This window comes from Maylandia zebra, linkage group LG2 (assembly GCF_041146795.1).
Source record: "Maylandia zebra isolate NMK-2024a linkage group LG2, Mzebra_GT3a, whole genome shotgun sequence".
Taxonomy (NCBI): domain Eukaryota; kingdom Metazoa; phylum Chordata; class Actinopteri; order Cichliformes; family Cichlidae; genus Maylandia; species Maylandia zebra.
In genome coordinates, this window is record NC_135168.1 from 24,426,446 (window position 1) to 24,444,048 (window position 17,603).

Below are 17,603 nucleotides of genomic sequence, written 5' to 3' on the forward strand. Positions count from 1 at the left end.
TATATATATATATATATATATATATGTATGTGTATATATATATGTATGTGTATATATATGTGTATATATATATATATATATATATATATATATATACGTATATATATATATATATATATATATATATATATATATATATATATATATATATATATGTATATACACATATATATATATATATATATATATATATACACATATATATATATATATATGTATGTATATATATATATATATATATATATGTATATATATATATATATGTATATATATATATATATATATATGTATATATATATATATATGTATATATGTATATATATATATATGTATATATATATATATATATTACATTTCAATTTTTTAGGCTGCACACTATGTGGTGGAAAACAAAGAATCTGTTCCCTTCTCTTTGTTTTACTGTCATGCACACACACACACACACACACACACACACACACACACACACACACACACACACACACACACACACACAGAGTTTTTTTTGTCTTCTATTTCCTCATTTTACTGACACACAAATCTGAACACAAACCCAGTTTGGACACACAGACACGCACTGAATCTCTCTGAGGTTTCATTCATGATTACCGTCTTCTGTTTATGGAGGTCTGTTTATTTTTCCGAGCGTCGTATAAATATGAAGATATTTCCCCTGGTCTCGTGGGACTCCAGGCTTCACAAATGTAATGTTTTTCTCCCTGCCAGGTAGAAAGCTCGGGTTGGCAGGAAATTTTCCATTCGCCTTCCTTCACTATCCACCATTCGCGCCGTCTCAAACTGAGATCTGAGTAAAACGTGCAGATGAAAAGAAAGGGAGCTACAGTATGTAGTGATTGATCTATATGCACCAGCAAAAATGAGTCAAGCAGCTTTTTTAAACTGCAAAGTGGGCTGGTGACAAACTGCAAGTAAAACAAAATTCAACCATGGAAACATTAAGAACTGCAGTTCCTCTGGTGTCCAGCAGAGGCAGCAGTGAGTCAGTACCCATAGACTCCCATGTTAACAGGATGCCACTGATTAGCAGGTACCTGTCTGTGTCATGCTGCCATACAGTCTGTGGATGCAGCTTCTAATAATGTAAGAATTTTTATGAAGTGTGCTTTGGACACCAACCAACCATCTCTGACCTCATCTATGTGGCACAACATGAAGATTAAATCCACTGTTTTCCACACTGTAATAAATCATTTTATAGACTCGTTTGGATACCAGCTGTGAGTAACTCTACAGCAGGAAAAGATGGAGCTTCTGTCCACCAGACTGACCAGAAACCTGCCATGACAGTCTTGAGGCCTCATAGTGAAACTATGTGGCTGCAATTGTTCTTGTTGGTTGGACAGATACTTGTGCTGTCAGTTGTTTTTGGCCTTACTTCATATATAAAGAGACGGCGACATCATTTTGGCCATCAAAGAATGACAATGACTCTGTTTAATAGTTTCTGTCTTTCAGTCCTCTCATGTGCGACAGTTTACCTTTTTATTAATAGTAAAAGAAATAAAGAATTTTTATATCCTATGTGGGAAAACCTTAACAAGCCACAGCCCATAGAGGTTAATATTGCCTTTAGGGCTGGCACGATTAGTCGACTAGTCACGATTACGTCGACTATCAAAATCGTCGACGCGTCGTTTGAAGCTTTGTAAGATTTGTAAGAGAGTGTAATAACGGACTGAAACAGAAGATGGCAGCACTGCATGAAGAAGGATGACAGCTGCTGTTAAACCCCGAAGAAGAAGAAGAAGCTGTATCCCAGAGTTCATAGTGCGGCCCTGCTCAGTTTCCAACAATGGCGGCAGCTAGTTAGTTTTAATATTACTCTTATTATTCTTTCTGGGTCACAAAATAAACGTTTAGCATATTTTCAGCAGACAGCTGAGTTTATTAAACTTCACCTAAAAAATCTGCAGATTTCATTAAAATTCAATAAACTATCATCTTGTCTTTATTTTTAGTTAGCACATACCTTAAACACTTAAAGCTGTAAGCTAATGATAGTTATATAAGAGCAGATGCGTGCTGGTGCAATAAGCTGTATGTTTTACGTCTAATGGATGCATGATCTGATTAGTCGACTAATTGCAAAAATAATTGGTGACTAATCGACTATCAAAATAATCGTTTGTGGCAGCCCTAATTGCCTTGTATTCTTGCAGTTGCTAACGTCTGGCCTATGACAGCTGGAATAAATGAGATGGATAGATGGAGACCTTCATAGATTGATAAAGGTTCACTGCGTGAGGTCAGGATGCATTTTTCTAGGCAGTTGTTCAGTGACATATTTGTAGCTTTCATCTGAGGCTCAGTCCTCTAATGATAGTCCTCCGGGGGCTTCGGGGAACTCCGGGGAGTTCGATATTCTCATATTGAGAATGGATCAAATGAGGGCTTGGCTGCAGAATACAATGCAAGTGTTCACTTGTATGTTTAGCAGAACAATATGGTGTGTATACAGGAGTTGTCTAACACCTCAGAGTAAATCAAAAATCAGCTCTTTGAGAGCCGGTCTCTGTTTGAGGAAGCCGCGTGTGAATAAATATCTGTGAGCTCAGCACCGATAAACGTGGCGGCGCTGAAGCAACGGGACGTAAATGCTGTGCGAGTCTTCTCCTGGTGACACAGGGCGATCGTTCATGCAGAAAAAGTACCAAGCGTTGGTTTTAAAACCAGAGGACCGTGGCAAACATGACATATTTACAATAACATGTCAAAACAAGTGTTTACAGTCCAGTTAGATGTCATCATCCCAGGACCAAGAACAAGTACACAGTATGCTTTCAGACTTTTCTGTAAACTGGTGCTTGGATTCATTGCCGGTCGCACAAATGAGCAAACAAAGACTGGTTGTCAAATCCACACAAATATCAAGTTTTAATTTGAATCAGGTTTAAATTCGAATGCTGCCGAGCTCTCTGAGAAAACAGCCGGTCCATTTTTAGAAAGCTGTCGTCGGAGCGTGAACCACCGCTGACATCGGTGTTTTTGTTGTTCCTGTGGACGATGAAAGTTTCACCACGATGAAGACGATGAATTTTTGGATTTCTGTGATTTTTTTTCACAAAAACAAATCTTTTGTGGAGACCCAGATCTGTCACTTCCAGTGTCCTTACAGGTCACTCTGGCTTTATTCATACTCTGTTGCTTCAGTAAAACACTTGAAGAAGGCATGCACTGTAAAATGGAATGAGCTGACTTGTCTCCCACAAATATATCAAATAATGTCAACTTTAACTGAACTGACATATTAACTTTGAATCAGCAGTACTTTACATACCACAGAGGTGATACGTGCACATTCATACGTATCCCCTCATTTTATCATATTTCATAGTGATGTGACTATTATAGTTTATACTCTCAGCAGTGTATCAGAGACAGCACGTTGCACGTTTGTGCCTATTCGAGGTTTTCCCATCTTTGTTCTGATCAGTGCTGGCGTCATTACTCTAAAAACATTATATTACACATTAAGCATTACTTTTGATCAAACTGATGCAGCGTGTTATTTTAGTGTCTCACTAGAGAAAGTACTTTCATCTGTGTGTCTTATATTCATGTTATTCTGTAAACACACAGTCTCATAATTACATTTAATAATATAAACCTGAGGCTGCCGTTGCACACTGCAACACAAACCCCATCCTAATGACGACACACAAACGATCCCTTCATATCCACCACTGTTTCCTCCTCCAGCACACCGACTGAGATCAGCTGACTGCGGATCTCAGGCAAGCAGAGTAACAACTCCAAGGAACTTAACTATTGAGAACCGGGTCTCCATTCCCATCTCCAGTTCTCATGCATGCACATGGATGGGTGCTTGTGTATGGTACAAATATTGTGATTCAACTAAATGAACATATTTAATATTTCCTCTTTTACACTGTGATGAATCTTTATTTGGCATTTTAACAGGCACACGTTGCTGCTACTGCTGAAAGTCTGTGTAGAAATGGATTTAACACAAGAATTCAGCATTTTGTTCAGAAAGGGTGCAACATTTCCAGATAATATATACAGAAAAGTATGAATAAAGTTGCATAAACCTGACCACAATCGTGTTAGCTCGTCATGTTAGCCTCTGAGTCTTGTAGATCTCAGAGGTGTCAGTGTGAATCGTCTCCATCATCTGAGGACAGAGAACTCTTTGGTCGCTGGAGCTTATTTGTCCCGACGACCAAAACAGCTGGTTAGCCAACAACAAATAATCAACATCAAACCAGTGACGTGACAATAAGTCGCTTTCATTGCATCTCCATTTTAGGGATAAGTGTTATCATGGGTCAGCAGTGGAAACGTGCTGAAGTCAACAACAAGCTGTTTGGTGGTGTAATCCAAATACTTTACTGTAGTTTAGGCCTTAGGTGGGGCTGAGGGATCTGTAGTGACAAAAAGGAGTAGAGTATTTATAAAAGTAATTCTATCTCGTTGTTTTAAAGCAGTGTGTACGTGCAGTCGCACACGTGCAAACACACGCTGCTTTTTTGTCCTCATTCCAGTCATGTAGGCAATTAGCCGAGGAACGTTGCAGAAGTCAGTCATCCAAAAATAATCAAACCTCTGATCTGCTGAGAGCCAGCACTCTCATTCCTAGAAAACACACACACACACACACACACACACACACACACACACACACACACACACACACACACACACACACACACACACACTATGTGAAAGTCACCTGGAAGCTCAGACGGCTCTGCTTGTATATTTTTAGCATCTTTCAGCCACCCCCATGTTGTGTACAGTATGCATGCATGTATAGATGCAGTGAAGCATGCACATGTGCTGTGTTTACTTCCCTGCGACCCGCCTGCATTCTTCCCCCTCCTCCTGCCTGTGAGTGTTTTCAGCCTTGGTGCTGCTCAGCTCAACGCGCCTCCAGCGTCTCTGATTTAGACTGTGGCTCACTGTAGAGAGCTGAGAAACCAAAGGACCATCGGGCTGTGCAGGAGTGTGTATATATTTTTTTAGGTGTGTTTTATCTGCTCAGAGGCTTCCACACTGACTTCTTCATATAAGTAGCAGCATGTGCCTCCATCCCATCAGTACGCTTCATGACCACCAACAGAAGAGAGGAATACCAACCTGTTTGTGCCAAAATAAGATCTTTGGCCCCGCCTTTCGAGTGATTTATGAGGACAAATGAAAGTGTCATAAATCACTGCTTTTTATTTGAGTTTTATAGTTAACACTGAGTTATGATAAACAGCTCAAATCAATCGGGTTTATTGACTTTAGCGTTTCAGAGTCATGTCTGGAGCTCTCGCCTGCAGGCTCGGTGCTGGACCAGGTCCCGGTTCTTGCTCTTTCCCTCGCTGCCTCATTCATTGAGATTTTGTTACACCATTTAAAAACCAGTGACACAAAGAAAATGTGGCTGGTTGTTTATTATATTTTTAATAAGAAGGTCTGTATTTTCATGTTAAGTTTTTACACTTTTTTTTCATTTTTTCTGTCTATATTTTATTTACTGTGAAGTTTATTCAGCTTATTCCATTGGGGGTCACAGGGTGTGGGGCCTGCCCCAGCTGTGATGGGTTGAGAGGCGGGGCACACCTGGTTAGGTCGCTGAGGAAGTAGATTTCAGTGAGTGGTCAGGTGGGACCCCAGGTGTGACATTTACAGTGAAGCACTGAGTGTTCACCTTCAGATGTTTCAGAATAAGAGCCTGTTTAAGTGGTTCTGGGACTTTCAAGCAAAAAGCAGAATTGCAGTTCTGTTCTGTGCAATTAAACTTGTTGCAAAGAACAGATAAAGGCATGCCGGCGACTGGCTGGTTTGTGTCACTGTTCATATGAGTAGCTGTTCTGTTTCAGGAAGCTGCTTCTCACTGACATGGTCAGGGTCGCCTCTCAGAAAAAAATGAAGTTCAGCTGCTGTCTTCAGCTCCGTTTGCAGAGTGATGCCGCGTACAGCGAGCTGCGCTTCAATCCCACGCAGCTCAGCGGGGAGCTGGCTATCACCATGACGGCAGAGAAGATGTGGGAGACAGTGATGCATCGTGTGTTTCGATGTGCATGTCGGGCCCGGAGGAGGCATCCTCGCAGCAGCTGATTAGACTCTGAGCAGCGTTTCTGCGCTTTATTGTTTTCGGCTTTAAACGCTGCAGGGTGAAACATGCTGATGAGCTGTCTGAGCTTTAACAGGGAACGCTGACCACACACACACCTCCTGCTTTATCTCTGTCAAACTTGCTGCTTCCACTTTGTTGGACTTAATGAGTCGCAGCCATATTTTTACATAAACATTTCATTTCAGCGCTGCAGTCAGGCTGTCTGTACTTCTTTGATTTAAAGTTGAAGCTTCATGAAGACCACAGAACTGGTTTTTAATCAGGTGATCAAGATTAAAATGAAGCATGAGTGACTCAGATTAAATGCTTTTATAAAGACACCTATACTGGGTACAAGTACATGAGGGAAACACTCATTATAAAGACGTGGCTAAAAGAGGTGCAGGAGACACAGTGAGCCCACAGGATGTTTGGATGCTGTTCAGCAGGCCAAATCTAGAGTGGGGACAGTCAGGAGCATCCGACCAGCTGACCGGAGGAACCTGTAAGCTGGAGAGGCGTGTGAGAGGTTGGAGACCATGACTGACTTTTAGACAAATGGGAGGATCCTGAAATTGATACCTGAGTGGAAACCAGAGGAGAGGAGCCAAAGCAGGTGTGTCCCAGGAAATGAGCGACAATCTTTTTGGTTTGACGCGCTGCCTGGCTGATCTGATCCTCTGAAAAAATTGGGGAGCCAAAGAGGACCATCTCTGGTTGGAGGTTCAAAAGGCAGGAGCTGCAGACACACCAAGGAACACTTCTGGATTAATGAGCTCTCACAGGCGTCGTCAGCTCCATTCATGGTGCTCAGTTCTTATTTGCTCCTGAATATATTCCTCTTTTACTTAACTTCCTGTTTAAATGTAGAGTTTTGTTCTGTTTGTGTTGAGTTCTATGAGTTGTGTTATATGTGTGGCAGCATCTCTGCAGGATGTTGTTAAATGTCTCTGTGGACTGGTCCAGGATGAGCTCTTTAGTAGACACAGGTGTATTTCCTGCTGAAATGAGTTTAATCGAACCGATAAACAAGGAGAAATAAAGGAAAAGCTGAAGCTGTGTGTGGCACCGGGAACACAGCCGCTGTCTTTCTACTTGCTGTTAAAAGCATCGATTCAAACATCATGAAAGAGCTGTGCAGGTTTAAATGAGCTGGGACGGGGCTTTGTTTGGCCCTTTTTACCCTCTCTTTTTTAGCTTCTGTGAGCTTTGAGCAGAAAATTCCAGTCATCGTCGGTTTCTCCTTAACCGTCATCCTTCAGAGCATGTACAAGACATGGTGCTCGATGGCTGTGCAGACAGCACGTACCTCCAGGATTTCCTGTGTCTGTTTACCTGCGGCAGGTCGAATCCTTTCTAAAAACGTGCGCAGATGTAATCCTATGAAAGTCCAAACTTCTGATGCCCTCTGCAGACCTGACGTCAGCTGTGTTAGCACTTTCAGGCTTTTCCTTTTGGCTCTGAAGCAGTGAAGCTTTACTCAGGAAGTTTGGCTTCTTCTTCCAGCTCAGAGGGAAAAGTTTGCTTCCAGTGGTGCTTTGTAAATGAGTTCCTTATCACCTCTTTTTGTTCCCAAACTGGCGTTTCTGCAGTCGAGGTGATGGCATTCTGCGTGCTCGGAGTGCTCGTGCTTACCTGCATAGTAACAAATAAATCTTCCTGAAGGTCAAAGGAGTTCACATCAGTGCTTTATGTAGAATATATTTCCTCTCCGTATTCAGTCCTCTCAGAAACTCATATTTCTTATGCCAGACTGTATCTGAGATGGAAACAGCCATTCCTCGTGGGCGTGAAGTTTGAATAATTTTTGCATAAAATTCTCCGTCTCATTCTTTTCGGTTAGCTCAATACGGCGTAATCTCTTTCCTATTCAAATTCCTGCCTATTGTATTCCCCTCAAATCTATTACACACACACCTCCCCCGCCTTTATCAGCGCCCCAACGTGTTTTCAAGACTCACTTCTGCTTTCTTAACAGTTAAACTGGGGAGAAACAGACCACACACACAGACACACACACAGAGCTTCCTGATTGTAACGATCACCTGTGATTGGAGGAAACGGAGCAGGGACAACACATCAAGCGGCCGTCCGTGGGGTTGGATCGTTGTGGAGACGCTGGCTGCTTCAAATGCTAGAACATCTCAGCAGCTGATTTCACATCGGTTCGGTTCGATGGTGAGGGTTGGTGATCCTCACCATCAGCAGATGTGTTCCTGTCACAGACGGTGGAGAGAACGTGGGGCCACACCTGTGTGTCTGCAGTAACCTGAAATTAAAACAAGAGAAGAGTTTGAGAGAGCTTGAGTAAAGCGCATCCCTGAGCCTGTAAATTAAACTGCAAAGGTGACGTGAGGTTTAAAATGTGCCGCGACACGCAGCGATTTGAGGCTTTCATACTTGACAACGTTAAATGACAGGTGAAACAATAGAAACATGTAGCCTTAGAAAGACTGTTATTCATGCGTCAGTTTACCACGCCAGACTGGCCACGCCCCCCCAAAGGTGCTGCATGACGCTGGGTTTGCCTCCATCCCTGCTTGTGCTCTTGAAAGATGCCACGACATTCAGAGTGATTTATTTACTGCTGCACGCCTGACGTGAAACTGTGAGTGTCAGAGCAGGTGCACAGTGATTGGATGAGCTTTAACAGCATTAATAAGCTGACACAGAACACGAGGACGAATGGCGACACTTACTGAAACTCTTGGCTCTAAATTCAGTTATTCAATTTATCAAACTTTCTTCTGATTTCAGCAGGAAAATCAATGAAAAATGAGACGATCCCAGAGTTTGTTCTACAGAGGCACAACGATGCCACCATCTCTTCCTTTTTCCGCAGATGTGCATGCTCGCTGTTTTCATCAGCATCGGGAAAGTCGGGAACTTGAAGTTTCCTGTGAGCTCAGAGAAAATGTTTATTTTCTGTAAGTGTGACACAGTCCAGATCACAGCGTATGAAATATGTGTTTCTACGTTATCTGGCTGATATTCGTCTTCAACTCCCGCCCACACGGGGCATCATGTCCGTTGCTTAGCACGTTCAAAGTTTTGCTCAGGGCACTTCATCAAGATGAATGCTGGCCACACCAGTGCCCAGAATGTGCAGAAATGTTTAGTCTGCCTGTGATCCGGGCCTCGTGTCTCCCTCCCCGGCCTCTCCGTCCTGCTCTGCCAGTTGGCCCGTTGGCTCAGCTGTGTACAAACAAAGCCTCGGCTAAACACAGGACGGATCCGTTTCCACAGTTTCACTTCTTCCAGATATGAAAGTGCATTCCTGCCTTTGGTCGACTTCCGCTGTCTGAACACCGCTGTCTGTGTTCGTGCAGAGCTGAGCGGTTTTTTGAGCTTTTAGTTTTCTTCAGTTTGAGCTTTTCAACGAAACACTGGGATGCTTCATTGATTCTGATGAATGAAACTGCTGCTTGTTACATGTTAATGCATTATGGTTGGTTTCCTTGTATCTGATTGGGCTGTTTCACAAAGGTGCTAGCTGGACTGACGTCTGTGCAGCAAAGCAGAAAGCACAGTCTGCTCACATGACGGCTCGCTGCCACAGGATCCACAGCTATGCGACACGAGGACGTGTCTGCAGGGTGTCGAAGGCAGCGATGGCAAACAGAAGGCGAGCTCTAATTTAACGGCAATGTGAAGAAACAAAAAACACAGAAGCTCTGCCACAGTCTGAGGCTCACAGAAAAACCAAATCTGAACTGAGCACAAACCAGACCTGCAGCCTGAAATCCAGGAGCAGAAGCCAGGAAACAACCGGCAGCAAACCCGAGGATGCAAGGTGAAGCAGGAGGGATGCTTCAGGTTCAGCTCTGTGGTTCAAAGGTTCCTGGAGGATTCCTTAGACCTTAGTGAAAACAGGACCGCAGCCTCGCCATGATCACGAACGATCCGTGAGACTGGGGTCAGCTCTTTAGCGCAGCGGTCTCCAACCTTTTTAGCGCCACGGACCGGTTTATGCCCGACAATATTTTCACGGACCGGCCTTTAAGGTGTCGCGGATGAATACAACAAAATAAAACTAGTACCGGTACCGAAAAAAAAGAAGATTTATTCATAACACACGTGAAAAGACCCAGGAAAACCGAGTTAACGATAAAAACGATAACAACATAACGCTGAAAACCGATAAAAACCCTGAAAATCATACATTTCACACCAGAGCCTCAACTCTCGCGGCCCAGCACCAAACGACTCACGGACCGGTACCGGTCCGAGGCCCGGGGGTTGGGGACCGCTGCTTTAGCGACTACGTCACTGTGGGTGGAGGAATTTCTGCTTCAGACCTCTGAGCTTGAACTGAATTCCTGTGATTTTTGCAGGTAATCGAGTGTAATTGGCACCGTGACCACATTCATCACACACTGACTCCATCTCATCCCCACCACAGTCACTGAAGATGACAGCTGACTGTGTGAGACACTACAAAGCCTACCACATGTTTCACTCATATAAAATGTATAACTGAGCATATTTACTCTTCTAAAAATGACTAATAAAATAAAACTAATGCTGAAATAATTTTTCCCCTGAGACTGGTTAACTTTAACTGTCTTACACGTCTTTTCATTTAAGTGAATATGGAACATTTTCTAATATGTTCCTTTTATCTTCCTTTGTTTTTTTAGTGTTTATTGCCTTTAAAGATATTAATGCACCTTAAGGCAACTGTTATATAATTACAATACTCTGCTCTCTGTACAGCTGTCCATGCTCCTGATTGGTTACGTACTGTAAACTCCGCCTCTTTCACATAAACACATTAATAATTAGACTGAATACCCACAGGGTGATCCATTGATGATGTCACATCCTGTACCTATTGAACTTTATCTGTAGTGCAGACGCTGGCAGGTAAGGGGGCCCCTGGAATCAAAGTGAGGGTCCCGATTCAGCCAGCATCTTTGTTCCCCCCTCAGTGAGGCTGGCGAGGGTTGAACGCCGCAATGTGGCAGCAATTTGGAGTAGTGCTATGACGAGAATGTGCAGCTGTCTGCATTTGAGAAGCTTTAAATGTTCGCGGCTGTCTGGAAGACGCATTTCACGGCCAGTTAGTCGGCAGGAAGTGTGTTGGGCCGGGGTGTTTGCGTAAACAGCTCGTAATAGTTTTAGCCTGCGCGCACACTGTCTACGTACACAAAACATGTATGCAATCACGTACTCTGTGCATGCACACACCTGTGAGTGCACACAGTGCGTGCACACAGGTGCCGCACATGGTGCACACACATTTCTTGGAGCAGGGTCCTGAGTTTTCTCTGTAGGTTTGTGAGTCCTCCTGCTGGAAGGATCTTTTGTGCTGTGAGCAGCTCCAGGCTGCAGGAGGAAATCATGCTGGAATCAGCGCGTTCAGAACGAGACTGAGCACTTGAACGTCAGCCCTCACATTGAACCCAGGACCTCCTCCCAGCTGGGTCATTTTCTAATATCAGACACCTCTGTTTTTTATTAGCTGCAGAAGGCACATCTTCACTGGCCTTTTCAAACTTAAAGTTCATTGATGTTTCCTTTTTCTCTTCTCAGTAATACTAATAATAATACTCTCAGCTGATTCACAGCTGAAAATGCAGCACACCACAACAGCGTGCTCGATTATTACGTTCGTCTACATTAATATGAAACTTATTTTAGGTGATCTTTTTTCTGAGTCTGCATCTCATTGGTTTTGCACGTGTTTAAAGATGGTTGCTCCCTCCAGCTCCTCTCATTATTTCATTTTTATATCGATATGAAGTGCAGCAGTTTGGTTTCACGCTTGTATTTAGCTCTGGTTTGGAGATGGAGTGTGTTTTAGGTCAGCTGGTGAACACTGTCCTCCCAGTCTGACTGCTGTCGGCGTTAAAAAGCTCCTGAAACACTTCTTTTCCCATTATGACAACGATAAAAGGCGTTAGCTGAGATCACTCCCCGGTCTGACGTCCCTCTCTCTTTAATTAGAAAGTGCCTTTTCCTTTTGTGTGTGACTGCTCTTATTTATTTGTGTTGGAGTCCCAGAGCTGCTTCATCTGAGTCCAGCTCGGGTTTCCCGTCCTCTCCTCTGAGTGTTGGTCAGGTTGCAGATGGTTTAATGTAACTCCACACCACTTATCTCATCCACTCAGCTCCGACTTCTCATTCAGACCCTTCCTTCACGTTTCAGGTGTTTCACTTTTGCTCCGATGAGCTCATGGATTTTTGTGGTGGCCCAGTCAGTGTCAGCTTTCAGCATAAATGCAACAGTAAAGCAGAAGCCTGTGCATGTGTGCTGGTTTAGTGTTTCAGACAGACTCACTGAAAGCTCTTTCCTCCTCTCGATGCGCTCCTTATTCTCCGTATTCTGCTTATTTGAATGGTCTTACAGCCGTGACGTGCTCCTCAGCAGACACTGAAAGCTGTGTGAATAGTGGAACAGATTTGTCATTTTGGAGGCTGCTTCTTTCTGCCTGTTAAATTAACTCCCTCCGTCTGTGTTTTCAGGTATTGCGTGCTCCACAATGGGAACCACTCAGAGCAGGAGAAGAAGTCCCTGCACACCCACATAGAGTCTCACGAGTCCTGCTTGTGACCAACGGCACGGACACCGCCGCCTTCACACATCTGGAGCTGAAATCCGTCATCGATGCTACGAATCTAGAGCCCAGCAGGACTTTAGCGGTGTGTCAGAGGGGCGGGGCACTGCCAGTGGGCCATCTGGTTTCAAAGCTCTGCCGAGACTTGACCCGCCCGTGAGGCGAGCATATAAAGCCAGCGCTGTGTCGCATTGGTTCTGTCGTCTGCAGAGGCCAGATGACACTGAGCAGAACCAGGACGGCGATGTCATCAGTGGGCCGCTGGCCACCACACATGGCAGTGGCGTCTGTAGGAGAATGTGATTAATGACTTGGAAGTGAATCATGTGGCCAAAGCTTTCCGATGACACTCAACGGACCCGTTTGTGATTGCGTTGTTTCCACGATGTCCCTGTAAATGAGCCTTTAAGCCAAGTGTTTCAGTTTCTAACTGCTTTTTCCGAATATCCACACAAAGTCTCATGAATCCTCACTCGGCCGAGAGCATAAGGTTGCATTTAAGCCTTGATTTAAACTGTCCAAGTGCATTATTACAGAGGCTGCTGTGCTCATATGCCACCATCTGAGTGATTGTCTCTCTTCCACAGTGAGAGCTGCAATGAGTGATTGGAAGTGTTGGTCATTTCGGTGTTGTCAGAGGTGTTTGTGAGGCTCTCAAAGGGGATTCAGCCCGTGTTACATCCATCCCACCCTGACGCACCACGTCCCCTCTGCATAAACAAGCATTTGCACTCATGAAACCTGAACAAGCCGACCGCTCGCAGTCACGTCTGTTTCCCTGCGTGCCTCCATGCAGGACTCTTCCTGCTGCTGCTGTTGTGTTTTTTCTCATTAGCACAAGAAATCGGCTTAAAGGCTGTCACACATCAGCCGTGTCATTTCACACGATGAATTTGTCCCGTTTGTTTTTCCAGATTAAACTGAGTCTGACCAATCGGATCGCTGCGTTTGGTAACAAATCGCAGCATGTGAAAAATTCCAAATTTCGTTTTTTGCAACGCGCTCGGTGCGTAAAGGCCTCGAGTCGAGGAAGCTTTACGCGGCCCAGCACCTCTAGAGTCTCTGAGCACTACGACACGCTGGACGCCGGTTAAAAGTAAACTCACCAGAGCATGAATGTCACTGCTTTCGTCCCCTATCACCCTCACTTGTGCTGAAGGTGGCTGAGAGACTTGGGCATGTGAGGCTCGAACTGCAGCTCTGCGACGTGTACATCTTCATTTTACAGTCGGTGGCAGGTCTGACACACCCGGTTAAATGGTGACCCAGCTCCAAAACACACACGGCGTTAGAAAATAGCAGGAGGCGAAAGAGAAGCACGTTCCAGAGGCAGATCCTGTGCTTTGGCGGGACAATGATGAAATTAATGTTGCTGCCGCAGCTTCTCTGCCGCTGATTTAAATTGGCCCTTTTTGCTAACATTGTGGTCGTGACAGTCCAACGAACCCAGGTCACTCCAGGGCTGCTTAGTATCTGCTTACTGTGGAGATTTGTGGTCCTCTTTTGGTCAAAATGTTCTTCACAAAAAAACGATTGAAGGTTTGACTGTGAGCAAACATGAAAGTTTAACATTGGAGCAGGCTCGCCTCTCACATTCAGCTAATTCTACTTCTTGTTTCTGGCTCTTCTTTTTTTGCTGATAAAAACATTCCTCTCACTGCACAGAGCTGTTAATGAAAAGATATCTGTAAAGCAACAAAATTCAGAGACCAAGGCTGATGTCATACAGAGGCAGAGGCAAGCAGTCCTCTCAGATCTCTTAATCAGAGGGACACACTGCTGAGCGCTGATGCTGCAACACAAAGACAGACGAGGAGCTCTTGACACGGAAAGGTAGTTACTCATCATCAGAGATGGCTAAGTGGAAATATCCAACCACGTTCAACTTCCCAGACTGACATCCACCCGTGCTGCTCCGGCACACGGGTGGATGTCAGCTGCAGTTGGATATGTGCAGATGGTGAGCGTGGTCATAAACACAGTTTTTCGGTTATGCTTTGGCCTGCAAATGCACGGCGAGGCCGGTAACGCGGGCGTGTTTTGTTCCTACGCGTATCTGTGGACTCGAGAATCACTTTAAATGTTAAAGACATTGAAATTAAGGCCTCATTGTTCCGTGTTTACACCAACTCATAAGAATTTATGAGAAAACAGCGTGCCCAGACCGTGGTTAGACCTCAGTTCATAATGTACTTGCAATCGATTCTCCAAAATTGAAAAGCAGTTGGCTTTCAGGGCTCAGACGCGTTCCACCTCTGCCCACAATCCTTTGCAATTTGGAGTAATTTCGTGTAACCGGATCAGATGCTGTTCTCACTGCTCGCTTCTCTGAAGGTGCAGCTCCAACCCAGGCTGCCTGTTTCTGTGCCAGTGCCCCTGAGAGTGGGAGAGCAGGGCAAAAGGTTCGTAAAGGGCCGTGAAGATTTTAGCAAACAGAAAATATTCTTCAAAGCTGCTTTTGTCATGAAAAGTTCCTGAACTGTTCCTGATGTGGATCCCAAACAGGAAGTGTGCAGTTTTTCAAAATGATTTCTCATTTATTGTTATTGTTATTATGAGTGTGGCACCAGAGTCCTCACACAGCTGATCTTTAAGTCGTCCAGTGTTCTGAGCATCGGTGACATGAAGCGTGCGGGCAAGATAATCCGAGCCAGTTGGCGAGCAACAGCATCGCCTCCTTCTAAAGTGAATTCTGGCTTTAAGCAGCTGATCCGTCCCTCGCTAACATCCCTGCAGACAGTGTCTCTGAATCATCAGTCTTCCTTTTAACTGTCTCTCTGTGACATCAGTCGGTGCCCGTCCTTGTGTGTGTTGGAAACCTGGGCTCTCCAACCTTTAAAAACTCTAATGGTACAGTTTTTTTTAAACAGACCAAAAGCATCACCTGTCTGTTTGGAGAGCAAGTGTGAGGCCAGAGGGATATGCAGCCAAACTGGAAACACCTCCACGTGTGAAACATGTAGGTCTTATCAAGTCTGACGACAGCCTTGGATTAACACTGCATGCTCACACTCATAGTTCTGCAGAGGAGCTCGTTTAATGTTTGGCCTTGTGACTACAGAGGTCAGTTTCTACTCTCTGTTTCTACTCTCACTAGAGCCTAAAAGCACAGGCAGCAGCAGGATGTAGTGGGTATTTATTAATCTGGCCACACAAAGTTTGTTCCTGCGGTTAAAGGAAGGAAACAGATGAGTTAAATTTCAGCTTGTTCAAAGCATTTAGAGAGAGAAACACAAAATCACAACAAATCTTCTTATCTTGAGGGGCTGTGACTGCACTACACCTTCAGTGTGTTCATAACCTCCAGTTTATCCACCGCGATCAACAAGGTTCTGCTTTCGTGAGCTCACACATCATCTTGGGACCAAGGTTCTCGGCAGAGCAGGCGGAGGACGCCCCCCACATGCTCCAGCATTTCATGGCTGCTGTCCAAGTCCTGCTTTATAGGAAACACAGCTGGATCTTTCATTGATGGCATTGACAGAATCAGGATAAAGACTTCCAGCAGAGTGCAGAATGTATGCATGCAGCAGGATGTGAACAGCAGCTGCCAGCTGCACGTCTGGTGCGTCTTCCTCTTTCTCTGAATCACGTCTGCAGAACCCGTCAGAGGTTTGTTCCAAACCTCTGACGGGTTCTTTAACTTCTGTTCACAGCCTGCAGCATGAATGTGTATATAAACTAAACATATAACTCCCATAACCTGTCCAAAGGAGACAAAATGACTTTTATAAAACTCTTCAGTATTTATTTTGACAGAACAAAATGGGTATTTTCATGTATTAAAAGAGCAGAAAAGCTTCTCTTTCAGGGAGCTGACATATGTATGACTTTGTTTCTGTTGCTATGTGACAGTTCTGATAAAGGAGAATTAAAGAAACGTTGATAAGCCTGCTGTTGATTTTCTTTGTGAGTCTGAACACAGAGACGGCATCAGTCGACTGATCGAAACGTAATGAAAGCGCTTCGTTACCGCCGCCGAGCTAAGCCGAGCTCGCTTTCCTTTTGATACGTGAAGCTCATAAAGATGAAGTTTCAGTTTAGCGAACTGAAACTTGATGATAAAGCCCAGACAAGACTTCATCACTAGTCAGTGATGAATGGAAGTATTGCTCACTTCTGCTTTCTCATTCAGTGTTTTACCATTTAAACCAAAGTCATCCTTTTTTTTTTTTTTTTATAAATTTTATTTTCAGTCACAGCAGCATGTTAACAACAAAACATTGAACATACAGTATTTTGCTGTTCAGTATTTACAATACCCCAAAAGATAACAGAAATAGAGAAGGAAAACAAACAAACAAACCAAAGAAACCCCTACAAAACAACAAAAAAAACAAACAAACAACAACAAACAAATATAAAAATAAAATGTATAAGGGACATTCAGTGTACAGTTAACTATGATAGTGATATAGAGATATGGCATCCGGTCATGATAAGGTGGTCATTTTAAATGTTTCCATGTACATCAGGAATGACTTCCATGCCTTAAGAAATTTGGTGGTTGAACCTGCCAGTGTATATCTCATCTTTTCTAAATGTAAAAACCTCATGAGCTCTGCAAGCCACTGTTCATGTGTGGGAGGAGCTTCCTGCTTCCATCTTAAAAGTATAAGGCGCCTTGCGATAAGTGAAGCAAAGGCAATAGAATTCGAATAGCATTTTGGCAAAGTGATGTCTTGAGGTATCACCCCAAAGATAGCCGTTAGAGCAGAAGGATCATATTTAACGTTATACATCTCTGACAGAGTGTTAAATATAGACACCCAATAGTTATGAAGATTGGGGCATGTCCAAAAGGTATGAAGGAGCGAACCTGTTTCTGCTTCACATCTGTTACACAGAGGGTCAGCTCCTGGATAGAACTTGGCTAACTTTTCCTTGGAGATATGTAATCGGTGTAGGACCTTGAATTGAAGGAGCCCATGCCTGGCACATATCGAAGAAGAGTG

The 17,603-nt window shown here is 43.9% G+C and overlaps 1 protein-coding gene across 3 annotated transcripts in view; it reads left to right on the forward strand.

Annotated features, from left to right (window-relative positions):
- The window catches only part of htr4 (5-hydroxytryptamine receptor 4), a 163,847-nt gene extending 147,307 nt beyond the window's left edge, over positions 1–16,540 (forward strand). For all 3 annotated transcript variants that reach the window (XM_076890377.1, XM_012919349.3, XM_004552077.4), the window contains one exon: positions 12,557–16,540. Coding sequence is in view for 2 of the 3 variants with exons in the window: in XM_012919349.3 (XP_012774803.1) it covers positions 12,557–12,644 (88 nt within the window). In the remaining variant the exon portion in view is untranslated. The remainder of the gene's footprint in view (positions 1–12,556) is intronic.
- The last annotated feature ends 1,063 nt before the right edge of the window (positions 16,541–17,603 follow it).